The 25,085-nt window shown below is 38.8% G+C and overlaps 1 protein-coding gene across 11 annotated transcripts in view; it reads left to right on the top strand.

The window, feature by feature from the left end:
* Nucleotides 1-4,488, top strand: part of adgrb1a (adhesion G protein-coupled receptor B1a) — a 74,669-nt gene extending 70,181 nt beyond the window's left edge. For 3 of the 11 annotated variants that reach the window (XM_057339398.1, XM_057339397.1, XM_057339399.1), the window contains 4 exons: nt 422-1,083; nt 2,094-2,129; nt 2,230-2,388; nt 2,784-4,486. In XM_057339398.1, coding sequence (XP_057195381.1) covers nt 422-1,083; nt 2,094-2,129; nt 2,230-2,388; nt 2,784-2,978 — 1,052 coding nt within the window. In that variant the 3' untranslated portion in view covers nt 2,979-4,486. Of the gene's footprint in view, nt 1-421; nt 1,084-2,093; nt 2,130-2,229; nt 2,389-2,783 lie in introns of all 11 variants that reach the window. The other 8 variants (XM_057339402.1, XM_057339405.1, XM_057339401.1 and 5 more) reach the window with 4 other exon arrangements.
* The last annotated feature ends 20,597 nt before the right edge of the window (nt 4,489-25,085 follow it).

Raw genomic sequence — 25,085 nt, 5'->3', positions numbered from 1 at the left:
CATTTTAACGCTCTCAAACAGTTTCAGCATTGTCCCTCAAATGTATATTTAACTCTGTTGTTAGCATTTTTAGTTTTTAGTTTACTTTCTGCTTCCTATCAGAAAACCTGGTCAAATCTTCAATCATGCCATGCTTTTGTTATGGAAGTCAAAGCATCAACGTGTGACGCTTTTGTTAAGAGGTGCATTGAAGCCCAGAAGCAAATCATGTAAAAACTGTTCATTTTGGTACAAGAGTAGCATCTGTTGGGCTATATTTAGTTTTAAACCAAATTTAAGTGTCATGATTCAGCAAAGTTTTATTTAGATGTATCAGATCATATCATTTGCACTGATGAAAGAAGTTTAAAAAGCTGCCCGTGAAACAAATCAGCACGCGTTCTCATTTCACCCGGTAATGCTTTTGTGCTCTGTTTTGCAGGCACCGTGAAGCGTTCTTCTCTACAGGGCGATGAGAAGCTGGCTTCACAGAAGATCACAGTACAGAAAGGTTCCAACTTCAACACTCTTCCTGCCAGCATGGCAAAAGTCCACCTGCAAAACGTCGCTGACTACGCCAGCCACACACTCACCATGCGCCGCGAGAAGGGCGGCATCGCCGGGGTCAGCACGGAGCTCCCCGGAGCCAAATCTATTTATATATGTGATGGAGAACTCTTTAAGCAGCTGGACGGAGATCTGACCCGGGCTCCCGGAGACAGCGGCGGACCCGAAGGTGGAGGAACCAGCCAAGGTTACATACTCTTACCCAACAACAACAACACGCTTAGGCCCGCAAAGGGCGGGAAGGAGGACCAGTCCGCCAAGTACAACATCGGCCTCGAGCAGTTACCTCAGACCAGACTCATCCACCTGGCCAACGCGGCTGGCTCAGATCCAGCGCAGGGGTTCGGGCTGAAGAGCTTGCCCACCGATCGAGTCAGCGTTTCGTGCACGGAGAGGGACTCCCCTGGGCAGACGGTGCAGAACTTCTCCAGCGAGTCCCAGATGACCAACAACACATGCGAGCAGGGGGAGTTGGGCAACTCTGGAATGATGTCGAAGAGCGAGACGGTCTCCACGCTGTCTATGAGCTCTCTGGAGGTAAGACGTGATTCATCATCACCACGACCACAAACCTGCACCTGTTTCCACGATGCGAATACGCTTGTATGTTGTCAATTATGAAAACCGTGCATTGCACTTTGTGTGAACAGATTTACAGCTTAAATAAATCAGAACCTCGGTGACAGCTGCTTTCGAAATCTCTGCTCATTTACATTTGATGGCTAACAGCGCGCGAGGAGTGGAAATGTGCTTGTGGAGCACGTCCGGAGGTTTTCTTTTGAAAATCACATTTTCTTGTCATTGCCATAACGTCCACTCTCTTAACAGCCGTGATTATTCCTCATGACTGATGGACACTTTGGTTTAGTCCAAGGAGACGCGCCGTAGACCCATCTGCCTGTGAATTCACATCAATGTTTGTCATATTTGCCACGAGGGAGCGCGCGTCCCAATTTGTGCACAAAAGGAAAAAACTGGAAGCTGGAGCGTCTGTATAGGGGAGTGTCATTGCATTGCCCAGAATAACATTTCAACTGACATCTCCAAACGCACATTGACTCCGTTTCAACAAACGCTGATGCCACATCAAAACATTTAATGGAAGGATAAATGCGCAGTTTTAAAAGCAAGAAATGACAGGAAGCGCCATAAACTGTGCCACTTTGCATTTGCAACTATCCCTCTTAGGAGACAGTCTTTGCAAAGGTCAGGTTTTGCTCATGTTTTAAAAAGGGAGCAGATGACAAGCGTAGATTCCTTCTCACCTCGGGCCAAACTAGCTCCCAGAATGCATTGGGGGTCCACAGCTGCAGCTGTGCTCAGAGCATGCAGAATGTCAGACTGCCCTCAGACGCTCTCGGACAGGCTAAAGAAAGGCCACGGGGTCACAAGCTGTTTACTGCACGCGCATGCCAGGAGCTCAGCGGAAGCATGCGATATACAAGCTATACAGTGCCTTCCCTATGTGTGCCATAAGTGTTAATGTTACTCTCAATTGTGTTTATTTTTATTTGTTTATTCATCTTTTCTTCTTTCTCTGCTCGTAGAGACGAAAATCACGCTACGCAGAGCTGGACTTTGAGGTGAGTGTAATGTGAATTCTACTGCACCTAAAGGTGGTACATATGAATAGTGTTTAATGATGAACTTCTGCAAAGTTTTCAGTCGTGCTTTATCTTACAGAAGATCATGCATACGAGGAAGCGCCACCAAGACATGTTCCAGGACCTAAACAGGAAGTTGCACCATGCAGAGAAGGATAGAGATTCTCCGCCGGTGGATGGAAAGGCCGGGAAGAGATGGAGTGTGTCCTCAGGAGGCAGCGATAAAACCAACCTTAGTGTAAGTTAATCACTCCTGTTTTGCATCCATGTTATATTTTCATTTCTTTTATTTATTCAATTCAAGTTTTATATTGCGCTTTTTACAACGTTGCATTGTTTCGAAGCACCCTTAGAGGAAAGAACCAACGTCATGGGTTCGGTCCAAAATCAAAAGATAAATTGTTTTAAATATATAATTGGCCATTTAAATATCTTTATATGTATTTATATATAAATATTTATTTTAATATGAATATAAAGTAATATACTGTATATATAGTTACAAATAAAATACATACATAAATCATTTTAAATGGACAAATATATAGTTAAAACAAATAATCGTTTAACTTTAGGCTGAAATAGAACTCTCATTCTAGACATTCATAATAACAATTCTTTCTTTTTATGCAGGACAAGCAGCAGACCCCCAGTAAGCGAGCATGGGAGGGAATCAGGAAGAGCCACTCTCCGCCGTCATGGGTGCGTAAGGAGCTGGAACCCCTGCAGGCCTCTCCTCTAGAGATGCAAGCGGTGGAGTGGGAGAAGGCCAGCGCCACCATCCCTCTGGTGGGCCAGGAGATCATGGACCTGCAGACGGAGGTCTGAATGACCCTCACAAACAAATCTGACAAACAGAACAAACTCTACTTGCAGGGAAAAAGGATGAAAAGATGAAATATTAGTGTGTGAGAGAGAGTCTCGGAAAGCAACAAGGAAATGTGGCTGTGCAATTTTTTCTATCTTGGAATGGCCTTTTCCTTAATGTCAAAGCGAATCGGAACACTTTTGAGAAATGCAGGTCTGAGCATGTTGCTATGGTAATGAGCTGGCACTAGCAAGAATGGCTGAACTGGGAACATTGAGTGGTCACCCTCTTTGGCATTCTGGGGTGTTGCCATGGGAACATTAGGAGTGACCGACAGAAATTCAGGCTAAGAGCAGATGAGCCTTAGTGAGTGGCCTTCAATTTCTTACACTTCTGGATATACACAAACACACACGTATTCTGGCATAATAGGTTTGTTATGGGTGAGAAAGTTAGACTAGAAACTACAGAACGCTTTCAAACTGCCCGGCAGGAATCAGGTTATTGACACGTCAATAAATCAAATAAAAAACGAATTCTAAATACTATTATTATCATCATTGTTGTTGTTATCAGTGTGACACAAAACGTCATTTCCGAGATGCCCACCGCCCATAATGCAGTAATCTACATATGACTGTTAATCTGTATCGAACGCTCTCCTGCCACGTCAGGAAAACCCTTCTGAGGCAGTATCGCCCACAGCAGTGCCACTCGCGCCCACATCTTAGCCACTGTGCTGCTCCGTGCGCAGCACCGACCTGTGGACGCTTTAAAGACGTCAGTGAGAATGGCAGATTTTCATTGGTCCAATCAGCATGAGAACTTACCAGTGCGTTCCTCAGTGACTGCAGCAGGAAGCGAACAGGGCTGGAGGATGAGCTGTCCGTTATGTGAACCCACACGATTTCATTCGCTTAAGCCGGAATCACTGGAGCGAAGGCGATCCGTCTCAGAATTTGTAAAGAATCATGAAATGAATAAAAATACGAATATTTATATATACACACTTATATGTAGGTGTGTGTATATACATATATGAAAATATATATATGTATAATGTCTTCTATATGAACTGCAGAGGGGTGTTATTCTCTGGTCGGGTTGTGGTTGCACACAGAGAAAGCACAAGTCTCCCGTCAGAGTCCTGTTGTACAGCATTGTAATTATTTCCAGAAGAGATCTAAATGAATTTTAGCCTATAAATATCTTTCTTACTGTGCTTGGGGAATATTGTTGTTATTATTCTAGATATCATCACGATTCTGAGATCCCCAAATCTCATCGGGTTACTGGACTATATCATGTAACGGTGTGTATTTTGGTATCACTGACTGTCACTCCAGATGATACGTACTTGCCTGAATTCCCCCGTCCCCTCCCCAACCTGTCCCGTACACACGCACCCTTTTTTAAGTTCCCTGGGGTTTCTTTGTTATTGTACAGTTTTCAGAGCACAAAATGAATGTCATATTTCTAATAAAAAGTATATCTATATAATAAATTGTAAGGTGTGGTATTTACAGCTCCGTGTATATGAAACTGAGGTTTCCAGTGCTGCTGTCTGTGCATTGCTGACAGATGTTTTTACAAATGAACACTTCTGATCGGGCTATACAAACTAATACCTGTCCAATGTGTAGTTTTTCGAAGGATCTAGTGACAGAAATGCAATCTAATATACATAACTATGTCTTCAGAGGTGTATAAAGACCTTACAAAATGAAGCATCATGTTTTTATTACCTTAGAATGAACTATTTCTATCTACATACACCGCGGGTCCCCTTACATGGAATTCACCATGTTGTTTCTACAGTAGCCCTAAACGGACAAACTTCTCTAAGAATTTAGTGGTCGAGCCGTTGAGAGAGAGAGAGAGAGAGAGCCTTCAGATAGTTCCAGGAAGTTGTTTTCTCTTTAAATGCTTTCATTTCTTTGAATGAGTTAAAAGTTTACCTCAATTGGTCTGTTTAGCCACAGCTCCATGCGTTAGTAATTTCAGGGAACTATTGAGAGGCTCCACGAAAAAACTGCCATTGCTGTGAAAAACTGTTCCAGTTGAGTCAACGGAGTTGGCGCAACTCTCTCTCTCTCAAAGGCTCTGTTAGTGGTATGCAAATACTGGTGAAAATAAGTGTTATTATTTGGTGAAAATCAGTGGTAAGAGCATAGCAACGCCGAGGTCATGGGTTGGATCCCAGGGGATTGCACATAGTCAGAAACAAAAAAATGTATAGTGCAATGCAATGTAAGTCGCTTTGGATAAAAGCGTCTGCCAAATGCATAAATGTAAATTTAAATGTAAAATAATAGATGAGCATTAGAGAATTTGGTGGGTGGGGAAGTGTTGTAATACTACAAATGGAGGACATTAATTTCATGTCAGCACAAGGTGTACTGAACCCAATTATGTCTGCATTATATGAAACCTTGTCTCCGTAATATATCACTTGCTGCAATGAGATGGAAAGTGTTGCACTGAAAATGCCAGTAAACAGACATATATCTGCTACAACAACCATTCTGTTTACGGATCCAACAAATAGCATTAGAAATAAAATATAAAAACCCAATTTTAAAAACCAAACTTTAAAATGTATATCATTTTGCATTATACATACCCTAAGGATCATCTATAGCGTGTGCTTCCATATATACAGTACTCTTGCAAAATGTGGTTAATTGATTTAAAAATGCTCATTAAGAATTTTCCAGCACATATTAGCAGTATGTAATATGTAATTTAGGTAGACAGATCTCCTGATGGGTTTACCAGGCATATGTGTTCCAGAGACACGCTTTCAATCCAGATGAGACCTAATTAAATCTTATTTGAATTCTATTATATGGAAATCACCAGTATTTCTGCCATGCAGTTTTGCTCCATGTGTTTGTTCATCAGGGAAAATTGTTTGTTCATCAGTGCAATAAATGCACTAACATGGCAATAAACGGAATAGTTTTATGAAAAATGTAAGCCTGAAACCTTTAAAAAAACGATGTGTTGTAGTAACATAAATATATATTAAAAAAATCTATACCTGCATGTTTTACTGTATTACGAAAATTATTGTCAATCTTCTGCTTGTGCCAAAACAATTTAGGAGAAATAAAAGATGAAACTGAGGAAACAATTATTGATATATGATAAAAGTACAAGTTTAAAGTAAGAAATGTTTCATATTGAAGACTTTTTTAAAACATATTTGAGACCCTGAGATTTTTTCAATTCCTTGGAAAAGATGTAATAACTAAACAAATATAATCCAATTGGCTTCCTTTGTCTCATTCCAGATTTTTTTAATACAGACTAAAGCGACCATGAGACGTTCAGACTGATGTATTAAATTAACAGGCTGATTTCACACAATGTAGATGATACAGGTAATGCTCTTCTCCTGGTATTTTAAACAGAAATCCTTGTAGACAGCTTTTTTCTAGACATTAGTGATGGTTCAAATCTCAGACAGATTTACTGTCTTATCTTTGGTGTATCTGAATCAACAACAAAAAAATCTGAGGATGCCAAAAATAATACAGTAACACTCTCCGATGCATCATTTTGTAATGTTCCATTTATATCCACCGTGAATGTAAAATAAATATATTTTTTGTGAGGAACGCTGCCAACTCATCACATTTAAAGTCCAGGATTATGTCAGGACAGCTTCTAGGAGAGACGTTTAGAAGCTTGTCAATGGTCCAGAATCGCACCCCTGGGGTGTTCTGGTTCTCAGAGACCAATTCAGCTAAATGAGCGTAGCAGCCTGGTCTAATTGCATTATTAAAAATAGATAGCTGCTGTCTGAAGGTATCGAAATGGACTTGGAGCTTTAGGTTGAACTCCTCAGTCTATCGAAATCAATTTTTCGACTAGATAATAAAAGATGACGGGGCAAATAATGAACACAGTTCTACTGATGAAATAATCAAATCACCAGCTTCACAGGACAGTATACATTGAAAATCTAGTCTATATTAAAGTGTAGCCTAAACTATATTGCAGAGAGAAAAAATTTAAAGGATGTAATAAACCAAGTAAAGTTTGATTCCAAACAATACACGAGTGATGATCATGTTTGCAATTCAAACAACCAGGTTAAAGGGATAGTTCATCCAAAAATAAAACACAAAAGAAGATACGTTGAGAAATGCATTGACAATTACAATTACATTGACCAATAAGTTGTTCCCTAAAATAAAAACATCCCTGTGGTAATACCACCTGGGCCAGGGCCGGCCCGTGGCATAGGCAGTTGCCTAGGGCCAAAATGACCAGAGGGGCGCCAGACGAGAGCGCGCAAAAAAGCGACATGTGAACAGCTTCTTGCATCATGACGCGATTATGATTAACTATGATTGATAATCTTAATGCATTAATTATGCATGTGTAACAGAGACCAGCTTTGTGGTCTCTAATTTTCGACTACAGTATTATTGCGAAAGTTTTATTTTATTTTCAGCGTTATTTTCAAACAATGAGTATGTAATTAGAAACATTTTTATTACAAATATTTTTTGTTATTTATTTACTTCCTATTTATGTTAATCACAATTCATGTTATATTAAAATAAATAAGAATTTTGCTTTTCAAAAAAGTAAATTTTCTGATATTTTTACTTATTTATTTTGTATAGTAGGGGCGCAATCTAAAATCTTGCCTAGGGCACCAACAGAGGCTGGGCCGGCCCTCTGATACCTTAAGTTTAACAGAAAATGGCAGACTACTCGTCAAGACAGTTCACGCCATCTTTAAAACTAAAGTTAAAACTGCAAAGTCTTGCAAAGACTGCATCACACATTCACTGGAATTCAACTGTAGTGTAAATTTGCATTCTCATTGAGTGCGTTTTCCCAACTTTTTCAATAAAAGGAAAAGCGAAAGCTTTCAAAGGCCATTTTAAAAAATTTCACCGTAAGGATTTTGTCTCTCTTCCACTCAGCATTTTAGTCTGTGTTTACTGACCTCCGTCCAGCCTGCTGGCCTGCTCTGGTGGTAAATCTGTCTCAAATCTATCTGCCGTGACAGTCACAGACAGAGCGTGATTTAAAGGCTGTCAGTCTCGCTCTCAGACAGTGAGGCCTGCCACAGCCGTCCAAACTGATCTGTGTCTGCCTCAGTCAGTGATTAATGTTACCCTATTTTTAACACCTTCTTCAGAAAACAAACATTCGCGTTTTTTCATATACGCCTGATAGACAGGACGATCTCGGGGTGTCACACAGGTGCACAAAACTCTCACAAAGATCACAAAGGAACAACAGTAATGGAGAACTTTTATAGCCAATTCAAGATTATTTCGGAGGATTTCAACCGAGCTTGATAGAAAGGATAAACAATTTATACTTGAGTGTTTGATCTGCAAGGAGAGCATGTATAATAACTTACTGAAGTATAGTGGCTCATCTTCCAATTTATTCGTCTCATGGAGATATTGTATACAGTAGGCAGAGAGATGTAAAGAAATGATAGCGTATATAAAAACTAAACTAAACTAATTGTGATGGGTTCTACAATATCTCTCTGTGCCCTAACTGGCTATAGTATAGATCGGGCTTGGCTGAACACCAGCGAAATAAATAAAGACAGATCTGATGAATAGCAAAATCAACATTCATAAAAGCTCAACTTCGCCGTCATTTGCCAACTTTTAATGGAAGCTGTTGCTTGCATAATTGGAAAAGCTTTTAAAAATAACTTGTATAGCAGTATTAAAACTATCAACATAGCCAACTCGGTCTAATGGCAGTTCATGGCGTAGACACGAAATTTGGAATCTATTAATTCGTGTTCATGGACACGAATTACCCCATTTTTTCGTGTCAGTGAGCACAACCTTTTTTTAATGTCACTCAGCGCGACTTTCTTTTCGTGTCACTCAGCACGACTTTCAATACACGGACTGTGTGTATATTTACATGTATATATTTATAACCTGATATCAAAAGAAGTCGTACATATTTTAGGATGTGGCTAACCAACACCTTACTTCACCCCAGACCCTAAAATCACAGCTGCAAAGGCTAAAAACGCGAGTTTCACAATGATAAATGGCTCCCCTAACCCCGCCCCTAAACCAAGGGAAAAGTCAAATCATTATAAAACATACCAATGAGATTGTAGAAAATAGGAATTCACAAGAATGAGCCAACTTGCAAAATAGGTGAATTCCCATGAGATTGCGTTGATATATATTTATAGATATGTAAGATACCTCATATTAAAATACATTAGATTGAAAGTCGTGCTGCATGGGTGACACGAAAAAAGGGGGAAATTCGTGTCAGTAAACACGAATGAATAGATTACAGTTCGTGACAATGTCACGAATTCCCGTGAGACCGCTGAAAAATTCCATAGGATACTTATATTTATCATCTAGAATTATAATAATTTAAATAACTAAAATAATCTCATTTATAACTGACAGACAGTCATTGGAAAAAAATCTACAAACTAAACCCAAATCATCAAAATAAAAAACACATTATGAGCAGTCAATTATTAATAATGGCGTCTCCACCTTCTGGAGGTCTCCGAGTAATGCCGTCACTAAAGCTACAAATGGATTCTTTCGCGAGCGACCTGCCAGAAAAGCTTTCATGTTAATAAAGGAGAGTGGAGCGGTGGCGTTCGCTGTGGAAAGTCACGGTGCCGTGGTTGGACTGCGCAGTCGGACTCTGGCAGTAATGAGGAGCAACGGAGCCAGCCTATTCCCCGTACATTTAGTTGCCGTCAAAGTCAGATTTCTACCTGGGAAAAAGCTGCCAACTTAAAAGGGACTTCATAAAGATACGAGGATATTCCATTAGCACTCAGCGGAGATGTGGGCAATAATCAGCGGTGCATGTCTGTGAATAGCTGTTTACATGGGGAACAAGGGTCCTCCTTATTGCTTTTACAGACGTACGTGGAAGTTGTAATAAAAACGTGAAGGTTGAGAAGTAATCTTTGAGGGTGCATTTTTCATCTCTGTGCTCTGAGTTTTTCATTTCCTGCAAAATACAATATCCTGTCCAAAAGCCAATGTTTCAACCTTTCTCTTGTCTGCTTACCAGCATTCTATGCACACTGATGTAAGTTTGATATTTTACATTTATTATTGAGCCCAAAACACTGTGTATGTCTACTGTCATATAGGCTTACGGATTTACATTTAGAAAGTAGCCAGCTGGGAAGTAACCAAAGAATGGTTTTAGATGAATGTTTAATTGTTTTCCTTTAATCTTACTTTTTTAAACACCACAGTAAATTCAATTTGACTGTTTTCTTTCATTTTGTTCTGGTACTGTAATTGTCTTTTACTTTGGTCTTGTTTGTTTGTAACTGCATTGCAATGCAAATCAAACATTCTTTCAAACTCACTCTGGAGACTTTTGGAAAACATATTTGCATGCATTTTTGTTTTCGGGTGTATGTAAAATGATACAGTTCCTCTACACATTACAGTGGCTAACCTCGGTCCTGAGAACCCACACCACTGAATATTTTTTATGTTTCCTTTGTCTGACAAACTCAGTTTAATGGATCCTTCTGCTAACAAGTTGATTCTTTGAATCGGGTGTGTTAAAGGGATAGTTCATCATTTACTCACCCTCAGGTTGTTCCAAACCTGTATAAGTTTCTATATATACACTATATGTATAAGTTACTATATGGCAGTAAATGGGGGATGAGACTTGTTTGGTTACTGACATTCTTCCAAATATCTTCCTTAGTGTTTAGAAGAACAAAGAAATGTAAACAGGTTTGAAACAGTCTGAGGGTGAGTAATTTTTATTTTTGGGTGAACTATCCCTTTAAATAAGAGACTTTCTGTGGGTCCCTGGAGCGAAAAATAAGTATAAACTGCATTAAAGAGATATAATCTTGCTCACTTAGATCCTAACAGATGGTTTCATTGCATTTTAAATGTATTCATGAATGAATTCAAGACACATGCAGAACTGTACAATTTTGTAGAAGCATGATGCACGTAAAGCAGTGCTACAGTCTGCTCTGTGTCACTATCTGTAATATTGTCTCCCCTAACTATCCCCAGATAGCACTTTTCTTTTGTTCTGGCAGACTTTCTATCTCACTCCATTTGTACATTTGGTAGGACCAACTTAAAAGGGACTTTCACCGGCTGTGAGAGATGCTGTCCCTGTATTTCAGGATATATTGAAGCAGCGTATAAGACTGTTTTATTGTCATGGCTCGCTCTTTACTTAATGCTCTCTGAAAGTCATTTTATCACTCTTTCTTCATCCTCCTCTGTAATACTGTTCTTACCTTCCAGAGAAATCTAAAATAAGAGGAACAGTGTATGAAATTAAAGCTGTTCTGGTTTCTATTTTGGACTTAAGGCAAGTGGAATAATGCAAATTTAAATATTCATATTTAAGTCAGTTAAATAGTATCATTAATTGTTAACCAATTTTACTCAAATTAATTTGCAGCAATAATTTATGTATGACCTGGCTATTTTGTTTTAGTGACAAATTCAAATTGGGATTTTTCATTAGGTCCAGTGTATGAAAGTTAGCGACATCTAGCGGTGAGATTACGAACTGCAACAGATGGCTCGCTCCACCCGTTCTCCCTCCCTTTCAATGCACTATGGCGGCTGACACAGGACTAAGATGTCGTCATGTTTTCGCTTCTTTGCCGAAGGAGAAACGCTGTCATTCATCTGGTGAAGAAACTCCACTTCTTAATGTGTGACTATGTCAGTGGACCAGTCCAGTTTGTTGATGTATCAGATCCTTGCACATATCAAAATCTTTATTAGACCCTTAAGCCACTACTACACCGACCTAAAACCTGCGTGCAGCGATGAGCTGCAATAGATCAGCACAACCTCTCCGCTGGGACTACACCCTTAAATGTTTTCATCTAGATCAAAATACTAACTCAAGGCCTCATTCTACAAAAGTCAAAGTTGTGACCAACCTCTCAGGTCTATTTCAAGCTATAAAAATGGCAAAAGACTTTTCACACAGATCGTTTTTCCCACTTTCTCGGTTGTCTGTGTGCTTGATGTTTTGACAGGTGCTGAAAGATAAGCGTTAGCTGCACAGTGTTTGTCGGAGGAAGGTCTCAGACTGAGTGACAGTCTGGGGGAGGAACGGATGTTCTTGCGTAAAGCTGGCGTAAGTGAGCGCCGTTGTTGAAAGTTGTTCTCTACAGCTCCGTCATTCGCTGTGGCACATCCCACTCAACAGATGGCTACCGTTCAGAAAATCACATTATTTCCAAGAATAACGGTAGATATTGATGCATTACGTTGTCTCTTGAATAAGTTTTGTGGAGAAAGTTAGTAATTAAACAAGACAGCCAAAGAAAATGGATTAATTGACCATACACACAGCTGAGACTAAATACTAAATTGCGTAAGTTGCTATTTTATCCAACTTTTTTTGTGCTGGTTGACACAGAAGTGTTTTTGCATTCCGTTGGGCTGTATTTTTGCACACATGCTCTACACAGATGTCGCTGACCACTTGTCCGAGCCATACAAAGGTTGTAGGTTTGATTCTTAGGGAAGACACATTAAAAGCACTATATGGTTTGGATGAATTAAATAAATGAACAGATCAAAATTTACTAACAACTGACTATGTATTTTCTCATATCAGAATTTGTCATACACCCAGCAGATCTTCCCCATTAGGTTTACCCATCAAAGTGAGTTTGTCTTTCAAATAAATTGCATGGTAATTCATATCCTTACTAGAGGAGATTCTCTTTCAGAGCTGGTGATGAGGGATGTGGGACTAGAATGAACTGAATAAATGGAAAATTAAATCGACAGAGTGGTGCAGAAACCATGCAGGGAGAAAATAGCAAAGGTAAAGTGTTTCGGTCAATACTGAGAGAGTCTCTCTCACAAACAGGGAGGATACATTAGTGCCAGCTAAATTCTGTGTATTGGACACAAAGTCAATCTTGGAAATCTCCTCACTTAGAATAAATCTCATGAGCGATCCGGCTCCCATGGCTTTTTTTGTCATTGCTGCTATTTTCTCTTTATAAGGGTATGTCCTGTGCAAATAAACAGGCTGGAAAAGTTTGTAATTTTCTGTCTCATTTCATGCCTGTGGGTATAATTTGGATGTTGAACATGAAGTAGCACCAGGGGCATCATTCCTTTTTCTTTTTTTGGAGAGTCCACCAGTGGCAAAGCTACTACTTAGCATTGTACTGTGCAGCTCAGAGGGTAGATGATTGTTTGAGGGGTTTTTTTTGTTGTTGTTGTTGTTGTTTTGTTTTAAAGGTGAAGGATGTATTGACAGAAATATAACTATGTTTTCAGAGGTGTTAAGACCTTACATAATGATGCCTTATGTTTTTATACCTAAGAATGAGCTATATTCTATACATGCACTGCGGGTCCCCTTACATGGAATTCGGCATTTTATTTCTACAGCAGCCCTAAAGGGACAAACTGTGCTACAGAGCGCGTTTCGTAAATGCATTATCTCCTTTGGCAAAGAAGAGAAAATGCGATGACATCTTAGTCCTGTGTGAGCCACCGTAGTGCTTCGAAAGGGTCATTTCGGCCATCCCATCTGGACTTAAAATCATTATAAAAGGTTATTTATATAGTCAAATCACACCTTGGATCAGTTGAGTTTAAAAGTAAGAAATGTATGAATATTTATATTAGACAAATTTTCAATATTATATTCAAATTATTTAAAGTCCCCAGTTCATCCTGAAATTAAAGAAATTAAGTTTAAGATTTTATATGATATCTACCCATTTGGAGAGTTTCTAATGACTAGATTTAATTTTGAAACGATACAATGTAAATTTAGTAATTTATTTCCAGAAAATAAAGAGCATATTTTCTTTAATTGCAAATATTCGAGAGCCTTCTGGGAAAAATGTCGATTATGGTTAAAGGAGAAAAATGTGGTTGAAGTGAGTCTTTCTTTTAAGTATGGAAACTATGAAGACGTGTTGTTTTTTGATTAACAATTTACTTTTGCTCGCAAAACAATTTATTCACAAATGTAGGTTTTTTAAATCACCCCCGTTTGTAGTTTTTTAAATTATTTAAGACAATACCTAAAAACTCTGCCAAAAACAAAGAATAAAAAAGCTAGAATCCTATTAGATCTATTTGATAAATATCATCATTTTACTTTTGATATATATATATACTGTATATACAGTATATATATATACACTCACCTAAAGGATTATTAGGAACACCTGTTCAATTTCTCATTAATGCAATTATCTAATCAACCAATCACATGGCAGTTGCTTCAATGCATTTAGGGGTGTGGTCCTGGTCAAGACAATCTCCTGAACTCCAAACTGAATGTCAGAATGGGAAAGAAAGGTGATTTAAGCAATTTTGAGCGTGGCATGGTTGTTGGTGCCAGACGGGCCGGTCTGAGTATTTCACAATCTGCTCAGTTACTGGGATTTTCACGCACAACCATTTCTAGGGTTTACAAAGAATGGTGTGAAAAGGGAAAAACATCCAGTATGCGGCAGTCCTGTGGGCGAAAATGCCTTGTTGATGCTAGAGGTCAGAGGAGAATGGGCCGACTGATTCAAGCTGATAGAAGAGCAACTTTGACTGAAATAACCACTCGTTACAACCGAGGTATGCAGCAAAGCATTTGTGAAGCCACAACACGCACAACCTTGAGGCAGATGGGCTACAACAGCAGAAGACCCCACCGGGTACCACTCATCTCCACTACAAATAGGAAAAAGAGGCTACAATTTGCACGAGCTCACCAAAATTGGACAGTTGAAGACTGGAAAAATGTTGCCTGGTCTGATGAGTCTCGATTTCTGTTGAGACATTCAAATGGTAGAGTCAGAATTTGGCGTAAACAGAATGAGAACATGGATCCATCATGCCTTGTTACCACTGTGCAGGCTGGTGGTGGTGGTGTAATGGTGTGGGGGATGTTTTCTTGGCACACTTTAGGCCCCTTAGTGCCAATTGGGCATCGTTTAAATGCCACGGCCTACCTGAGCATTGTTTCTGACCATGTCCATCCCTTTATGACCACCATGTACCCATCCTCTAATGGCTACTTCCAGCAGGATAATGCACCATGTCACAAAGCTCGAATCATTTCAAATTGGTTTCTTGAACATGACAATGAGTTCACTGTACTAGAATGGCCCCCACAGTCACCAGATCTCAACCCGATAGAACATCTTTGGGATGTGGTGGAACGGGAGCTTCGTGCCCTGGATGTGCATCCCACAAATCTCCATCAACTGCAAGATGCTATCCTATCAATATGGGCCAACATTTCTAAAGAATGCTTTCAGCACCTTGTTGAATCAATGCCACGTAGAATTAAGGCAGTTCTGAAGGCGAAAGGGGGTCAAACACCGTATTAGTATGGTGTTCCTAATAATCCTTTAGGTGAGTGTATAATATATATATATATATATATATATATATATATATACAGTATATTGTTAGCGTTATGTTTTTTATTTTTATTCTTCTGTGTCTATGCCCCTTTAAAATTTAAAATTGTTGAATGTACATTGTATAGGGCTGCACGATTAATCGCAATTCCATCAAAAAGGCTGCGATTATGTTTTATGCGCAGCTTGTTCGTGAAGCACGGTTCTGTGATTGTGGGAAATGCTGCTCCATCTGAAAGCTCTTTTCGATTAATCTTGCAGCCCTAACATTGTATGCCATGTTGTGTAAATTAGTAATATTTTGTTATATTTCGATAAAAAATTAAAAAAGTGCTTTGAAAGGTAAGGGGGAGGGGTGAGTGAGCCGTTGGTTGCAATTTTCAACCTCACCGCTAAGTGCCGCTAAATTTCATACACTGGACCTTTAAAGAAAATGCTAGTTTTATCAAAAGTAAAATGCTTCTGGTTAGCACATCACTGATATAAACATAAGTACACTGCAGTAGGGACATACAGTTACTGCTCAGCAAAGATACCATAGTGGCAAATCATCATCTCATCTCTTATTTAGGCTTTGTGAATGTCATTCTGGTCGAGATCTTTTACCTCTCAGACATCACGTAAGGTCACAGTGTTCAGTGTTAAATGCAAATTGATTTTTGAGTGTCGTTGACCTAACAGCACTACTCATAGAGTAACCTCTCATATTCAACAGTGACTATTTAACTGGGACCAGAGAAAGGGCATTCTGTGTGAATATACTGTATTGTTGCTGGTGTCATCTTCAGAAATCTGTGACTTCTTGAAGCATCAGAATGTAAAAACTTGTCACAAATTCAACATGCATTGAATAGTATTTGTTAAAGAGAGTTCACCCAAAAAAGAAACTTCTGTCCTTAATTACTCACTCTCAAGTTGTTCCAAACCTGTATCATTTTCTTTTGCTGAACACAAAGAAAGATATTTAGATGTATGTTAGCAACTGTGACAACTGACGACCATAGTTGAAAATAATATTGTAGGGCCTATATTTTTTTTTTGTTCTGTTGAACACAAAATTAGATATTTTGAAGAATTTAGGAAAACATACAGTTCTGGGGCACCTCTGACAACCATTTAATTCTTTTCTACTATGGTAGTCAATGGTGCCCCAGAAATCTCAGTTGCTGACATTGTTCTAAATATCTTTCTTTGTGTTTAGCAGAACAAAGACATTAATACCGGTTTGGAACAACTTGAGGTTGAGTAATTCCTTGCCGTTCTCATTGATCTGCATATAAATAACACGTTGTTGCAATATCATGTAATAATCATATGATACGCCAATGTTTGCATGCACCTCTGTGGAGAGCGGACATTTTGTAACGTATATGAAGAGGAAACACTGAAATAATTCAATAATAGCATTGGGTTTAGAGTTTGGGTTAGGGTAGAGGTTATAATATGCATGCACGCAAAAATTGGCTTATCACATGCATGTAAAAATAGGCGCATTGTATGCACACACAATTGAACTTTGGCATACATATTACACAATATTGCAACAGCGTGTGTTATTTACACAACATGAGAATGGGTTCGTTATTCGTGACAGAATTTTCTTTTTTGGGTGAACTATCCCTTTAATGGATGAAATAATATTCAGTCTGTTTATGTACATGCTGTGATACAAAAAAGACATTTGAGTGACTCAGGTATTGATTTTAATGTTTATTCTGCCTATTAATTTCCGAAACCTTGCCATTATCCACTGTTAATGCTTTGATGAGCAATCATTAAAAGTTCAACATCACCTTACCTGTATTTCTCAGAAACCCTAGTAGTCAATGTTTAATTTACCAGCATCTTATACTCATTTTATTTATTTATTTTAATAAACAGTTCATTCCTTTCTAAGCATAGGGTCTCCCTCCTCTAAACAATAAACACACCCCTTCCCTTTGGTGCTGGTGTGCCTACAAGTTATAGCACCACTGACTGCCAAGTCCAATTGATCAGAGACAGTGTGTGACAGGTGAGAGGGAAATGTCATAGCAAAACAAAGTAGAAAAAAGAGAGCGAGAGTTCGATTCTCTGCGAAGAGTCCCAGCCAGACCAATGGAGTGGAGTATTGATCGAATCTATTGTCTGCAGTCATCTTAGCAGGATAAATCATTCCTTATTCAGACCGCCTGAAAGAGAGACTTTCTCAGGTAGTTGAGATAGACTAAAACAAGCACCATGGCAACCGTGATGGTTATAGAGTCAAAAACCTGCCCCTTTACAATACAGAGGTGTTTTACATTGGCTTAATATTTATAGTAACCACAAGAAACGAGACACCCTTCAGTATCCTCAACATTCTCCTCTTCAGAACATTTCCATACGTGAGAGTTGTTCACAGATATGTGCATCCGCCATTTTGGTGCTCCACATTTGAAATGCTGTCAGGGCTCTAGACTGCGACTAAATGGTCGCATTTTGTGACTATTTTAACTGCCAGTGTGACCAGTTTTTCTTAATGGTCGCACCGGTGCGACTGCCAAACTGATCAATGTATAATTTTTGCGTATTATAAATGTAATGCGCAGAAATGTTAAATTGCTCAATCGGCGCATCCAGTCACTAATTTCCGTCTCCCCTCCTTCAACCATTCATTTATCATTTTAAATTTAAGTGTGCTTTATGGTATGACAAAATGTACATTCGTATTGCCAAAGCATTTGCAGCTGGGCTGCGTACAAATAGTGCAATTCATTTACATATCAGTGCCCCCGCCCCCTAAACGTAATGCGCGGGTGTGAGTCGCATGTAATGCTACGATGAAGCGGAAGGACCGACTGAGCAAACGAGTGAAGCGTTCAATCTTGCAACTCAAATATGTTTTACCGCCTGGAGAATACAAGACTTTCCCCGGCTAAGGTACAAAACAGCAAAGATAACGAAATGTGTTGCGTGTATTGTATGCATGTGAAGCTAATTTAGGAAACGTGTTAAGCACTATACTTTTGTATAAAGCTCTCTAACAATACTGCAAAGATTTATAGTCGCTACTGATAAAAGCCAAACGTGTATCAATGCAGCTTTCATGAAGAATAATCAGGGTTGTTTGAGATATGCGCGCGCCCAGGGAGTCAGAGCAAACTACTAAACTGAGTTCTCTTTCACGCCTACTCTGAAACGGACATATAAACGCAAAATTACGTCAAAATTCCCATATAAACAATAATCCTTGTTAAAGTACTCCGTTTCGTGAACAAACAGTTGGGAAACAAAACCCATGTGTGTATAGTGCGCGAGCTCTTAAAGGGGCAGCAGCATAATAAAGACGTTTATAATGTTCATCAAACAACAAAGGACGGGCCCACAAACACTCACTGATATGAAAGGAATAGGCTAATTATACGTTTGTAAACATTCGTGATGCGCGCGCATCTTGGTTGCAGAAAAACCTGGAAGAGATAGCCTTTATAACGACTAGAGAATTACACGGATACGGTATACAAAGTAGTTAGACTTATGGAAAACCTTACCTGAAATAAAATACACACAGATCTGGATGATTTCGTCAGTCCAGCCTGATCGTTTAATGACCTGTTTAGCTTAAAATGGCATATTCAACGACGGTATTCCACAGGAAATACCATAATTTTTGCCATTCCCATTCTGACATTCAACAACACAAAACACGTTTTTAAAGGAATTGTCTCCTCCGTTTCACTCATTGCTGCTTTGTTTCCACTGTTTTTCTGCAACCAGTATGCGCGCGCAGCTGGCAGTGACGTAACCGTGACGTGGACTCTAAAATGGTCTGTTGTGTTCTCTTTTATGAGTTGTTCACAATAAATAAAGGAAGAAAGTAGCTTTAAGAAAGATGTGCTTTAAATATGGTAAAGTGTTGAAAGAGAGTTTACATATACAATCAAAATAATTAAATAATAAAACATTTGAATGAAGTTTTAGTGATTATTTTTTCTTACCTCGCCCCATGACTCTGGTGCTACCAAATTAAGGGATGGTGCCACCAACTGAATAACTTGGTAGCACCAGTGCCACTCTCAAATGTTAGTCTAGAGTCCTGTGCTCTGAATGCCTCTTAACCAGGCTCTCCACACAACCCACACTGAGGTGACTCCCCCACTGTTTCTTATCTTCTACACCAGGCTTAAACCTCCTGGTCCTTCCCTCTATGTTTGGAGAATGTGTCACAGTAGACTATCCTGAAGGGCTATTAACTCCACAGGCATCATCTGTGGTGTTTAATGGATCTGTAGGCTGGTCTTAAGTACAGTAGGATAGAAGAATGGGTATGTGTGTTTTTTATTGGGATTGTTAAAACACTTTACATTGTGAGGTAATAGTATATTCATACCATAAATATATTTTTAGGCCTATCAAAGTTATGTTACGTATATAAAAAACAAAACGATAAAGCAAAAATCAATAGTTTCCTTACAAAAAGCATGCTTATGGACTCTTCCAATTACTCCGTGATCTAATTATGTTTAAGTATAGAAGTTTAGAACTTGATAAGAAAGAAAAAAGTTTATCATTAGATTTTTCTTTGCAAAACTGAGCATTGTTTTAGACATTAAAATCTGAAACTCAAGAGAAAACCTGATATTTATAAAGTTTGTTTCTCAGAAGAAACATGTAGAAAAAAATAGAACATGTAATCAAATATTTAAATTTTTTATCATCGCTGTAAATATTGATAATTGGTTTTAAGAGAGATTTCCCATTAAGCAAAAGATGCCTCCTGCCTATTCTAGATTTTTTTCACACTGGCTGTTGGAGATGGCATTTCAGCAGTGGTGCATAAGGTGGATAGGATGTTGTAAATGCCTCAGGCTCTGTCAAATAAATCATGTTGTAGCAATTAAACTGCTTTCCTCTTCCCCAGTTACCTGGTGAGAGCAGAAGCAGTAGCGTAGCCACAAGGGGGCCTGGGGGGACCTAGTCCCCCTCATTTACATGTATGGGCCCCCTCAGATTTTTGAGTGCTTAAAATAAAAAATAAGGAATTGTTGATTTGTTTTTCTGGTTGATCGACCAATCAGTGCTCCCCGCTGTTTTCAAGATGATTGGTTTAACTATGTCACGTGTTGTGCGTAGCACAAGACAGTAGGTGTGTTCGATGAGACCGATCAGCGAGATTAGCCGCTTGCAGTCGAGGGAGGAGTTGAAAAAGGAGCAGTCAAGTCGGACACCTGAAAAAAAAAGTCGTACGCTTGCTGTAGTGACGTTTGCGCTGTGTTTCCATGTCAAAGGGCGAATGAAGTGGATTAGATAGTGGATTTGTCCAATAAAAAACATTGTAATTAAAAAGTAGCAACCATAAACGCATCATATTGCGTATGTTATGTGCTGCTTAACACTGTGTGTCTAAAAATCATGGTAAACATAAGCATATATTATTAAATTACCTACGGAAGCAGTATTCGTTGCATTTTTATTTTATTAAACGACCCAAAATAACATATTATTATGATTACAAGGAACAGAGTTTTAGCTGTTTTAAAAACATGAATTAGTATTAGTTGAACTGAAGGTGTTAGAAAAAACCCGAAACGGCCGTGATCGTTGTCATCCGGTGTATCTAGCCAATCATGAAAATCTGTGTCGTCATCACAGCCTGGTGCAGCCGCTACTGAGATGCTGCGCCGGCTTAGCTAGCCGGCTGTTCTCGTAAACGCTCTTGCGGTACTTTGATGCCACACGTGAAAGTCACGTGGCGTCTGGCAAATGGAGTCCCGCCTCGAATTCAGTCCCCTTTAGGACCCGCGTGATTCTGTTGCTCATATGTTTTTCATAAACTTAAGTTATGTCATTTTAATGCTTTTATTTTACCCAGCATATTTAGCTCGCTAGAAGCTAATGCAGCTTCGGTTAGCCATACAACAACATATCAAGAACTACTTTGTAATCAGGCATTACAACTACCTACTAAATTGGGTCCTAAGCGGACACAATTCACACGGGGACCGAATTTGTCATGACACCTGTCCAAGTCGGACAAAATTTCTGACCGGCATGCACTGCTTCAAGTCAGCTGCCGATCGAAGTCGAACACAACGTTTAGTTTGTACACTGCAATGGCGGGTGCACAATATTCTGTTTTTTATAAATTACGAAAAGATGAGTAAGAAGAAAATGAGTAGACTGCTAAAGATAACGATTACACTGCATATGACTTCTTGTCATATGCAAAGAATGGCCTTCTCAGCTGCCATAGTTCAACTCTTGCGTCATCACAACAGGGTGTTCAACAGCACCACCGTTACCATTTAAAAAACGTTTTGCAACTTTTTGTCAGGGCTGAACGCAGCCCAGCAGTGGCACGCCACACACAATCACGTGATTTTAAACGGCATGAATCACGTGAGTCATAACTAGGCGTCTTCGCCCTAATTATGCAGCACTGCGCAGATCGATCGGCTTGTGACATCAAAGTGGCGCAAGGGCAAACAGCTCCATATGCATTGGAGTCGCTCTCGCGATTATTTGATGTCATCATGTGATTTGTATGCTCAGTTTCGTATGAGGTCAAACACACAAAACACGTGCGTATACACTACTCTTCCGTTCATTTAAGACAACAACGGGAACACAAACATATACTGTAAGCAGAGCTGCCATCTTGTGAGTTCAGTTTGGAGTGATGGACCAGTGTTTTGGTTAGATTGTCTACACACTATTTACAAAATGCTAAACAATTTATTTAACAGCTATTATGTTTTATTATGTTTTTTACTGACATGTTTATACGTCCATGTGAGTGAAAAGCAGTGAGGGACAGAAAAGAAAGGGAGAGGTTTGGACCAAGATAAATCTGTCAATCTTCTCCATGTGCTTCTTTCGAGTTGCAGGGGTTTTTAAGGATTCTTTGCCAGGCACTGCAGTAAAGGTCTCCGATACTATCTAACTTCTTCCCCAAAGTCAATTTGTCGTGAAGTATCGCACAGGCACTTCCAAAGAAGTGAATAAAAGATTTATAAAGGCTGTCAAAGTATCTAATGGCTCTGGTTAACGTGAAACGCCTTCAGTTTTCTCCACAGTACGGGCCAGAAGCGATCCCCGGAGAGAAGATGCATTCTGAGCTGTCTGCTGTGTAGTTACATTATAAACCGTAGACTGCATCAGAGAACGGCCTGCAGGGTCAGTTCAAAACTGACCTGATCGCTTAGATCTACTAAAGGCTTTGACCTTTTATTGACCTTTCTGTGACTTTTATCACTCTTCACTGGATTCGTTTACAAAGGCTTCAAAGAGCATATCACAATACTGAGACATGTACACACTTTTATTTTCCTCTTTTGGATGTGTGGTCTTTTTACCAGCGGCTTTTCTGTTGTTCGAGATCAGTACTACTATTTGACGCAAGGGTCAAAATCAGAACTTCCTGTCCTTTTGGAAGGTTTAGGACATCACCAGCAAATCATCCTTTATAGCTCTCAGTTGCTTTTCAGTCCCAGAGGCTTCTCTTAAAATTGCTTAGGAAAAAAAGATAGAAACAACTCAGACAACTGATAAAATACTTTAAGTTGTGCAAAAAAATGCAAATCGGTAACAGTCTGCATTTGAGTAAATTTGATGAGAAATTATTGTTTATATAAATTCAGTAGGAATATTGGATTTTCATCGCAGACTTTGCAATTCTGAGCTCAGATTGTGACATTGGTGCGATATCTTCTGAAACTCTAATGCAGACATATGTGAGAGATTGACTTAAAGGGACAGTATTCTGTCATCACTTATACACAATCAAATTGTTCCAAAACTGTATTACAATTCTTTGTTCAGCAGAACACAAAAAACAATGTATTTTAAAGGACTGTGGGGAAAAAACAGTTCTCGGGCACTATTGACTACCATTGTAGTTTTGTTCCCTACTGTGGAAGTCAATAGTGCCCCATAACTGTTTGGTTTCAAACATTTTTCTAAATATCATTGCTTGTGTTCAACAGAACAACAAAATTTACACAGGATTTGACCAACTTGAGGGTAAGTAAATAATGACAGATTTGTTTATTTTTCGGGTGAACTATCCCTTTAAGATCTCCATTTAATCTCAATGGTATTAATGAGAAAATTGAGATACCAAAGAGATGTGAAGCAGCATGAGATGGATATTGTTACAAATTGGACAATAATTAAATGACTAAATGTTCATTATAAAACATGCTTTGATAGTGATATGATTTTTAGTTAATTGTGTAACTGAATCAGGATTTTTCATGCACACAGACAGGCCATGCGTATCATAGAGGCTTCTGGTAAAGATACACAAGACAATAATGAAAGGCGCAGGGCTGACAGATACAGAAAAGTCAACACGCACAGAAAATTGGATAGTCTGAAAACATTTGCCTCACTTTATTATAAATGCGTTTGGAAATTGAATGCTGTCATTCATTTTTAATTTTGTATTAACTCTGAAATCTTGTTGCTCGTGAAGGCTTCATTATCTGTTCTTGTAAACACTGTTTTTTTTAAATGTACGAAGCGTGCTATAATACTGCTGAGGAGTGCTGTTCTGTTGTCTTGACTCTGATGATTGACACTGACTTTGGATGATAATGGGTGTAATGTTAATGTCATCTCGGTGCCATGCAACTTGGCTTGTGTGTTTTAAAAATGTTAGTAGTTGAAAATTGAATGATGCCATTATCAGCTTCAGGTAATTGTTGGTCACCTGTGTAGGGTGCTTTAGATGGTGTTGTTTCTGGGTTGAACAAGGAAATCACTCTTTTATAATCAGCATTGTTGTGGAGCTGACCTATTATCAGTGCACATTTCATTTCAAGCTGAAGTGTGTACTTTTAATGTTAAAAACACTTGTCCTTTCCCACCTCATATGCAGAGACCTGTAAGTAGTTCTAAGTTGACTTTCCTGAAAGTGTAAACACTACATGGCACTTTCAAAACGTTGCTCTCGTTTAAAGTGATAGTTCACCCAAAAATGTATTCTGTCCTCATATACTCACCCGTGTGTCATTTCAAACCTGCATGACTTTATTTCTTCTGCAGATCACAAAAGAAGCGGTTCCCATTGATTTGCATTGGTTTTGTGTCTGTACAATAGAAGTGAATGGAGACCACAATTTGCCCTTAAAAATGATTTTATTTAGGGGTAAACTATCCCTTTAAGAGGTGGATTGGCTAGTGGTGTAGAAATTTGTTTGTTATCTTTTATAGTTCTTTTTTTTTTTTAACTTTAACAGTTAGTTTAGTAAAACAAAGTTTTGTGTATTTGTGTAATGTTTTGGAAAACTTACCACATAACAAAAAAAAAAGAACTAATTCAGATAATAGGACTCCTTTTCAATAAAGACACTGGTTAAAAGTTCCCAATTAAACTTCCTTTGACAATAATAAATGCCATGTACAGCTGCATTTTTAGCTCAATAGCACCACCAGTGGTAATGTTGTATTTTGGTTCAGTAGGAGACCTCCCTGCAGATCTCACTGACTTTGCTTTGTAAAAACTTACACACGTTTCTTTTCTCCACATTTAGGCTATACAAAATGCATTAATGAGATGTGTGACAGGATTCATATCATTTCATTGCCAAAGCAATTATAAGGCCTAGTGTGAGGTTCATACAGTAATACATCCACAGATGGATACATCAACAATACTAGAAATAATATATGAATATTTTAGGTGAAGTTAAATCAAATAGCGTTGTCGTGATATTGAAATAGAATTAATTAATTGTTGGCTCCTCTGTCAGCCATTTTCTAA

This window comes from Triplophysa rosa, linkage group LG8, assembly GCF_024868665.1.
Source record: "Triplophysa rosa linkage group LG8, Trosa_1v2, whole genome shotgun sequence".
In the NCBI taxonomy this organism is placed as follows: domain Eukaryota; kingdom Metazoa; phylum Chordata; class Actinopteri; order Cypriniformes; family Nemacheilidae; genus Triplophysa; species Triplophysa rosa.
This window is presented reverse-complemented; position numbering and strand designations above follow the sequence as displayed.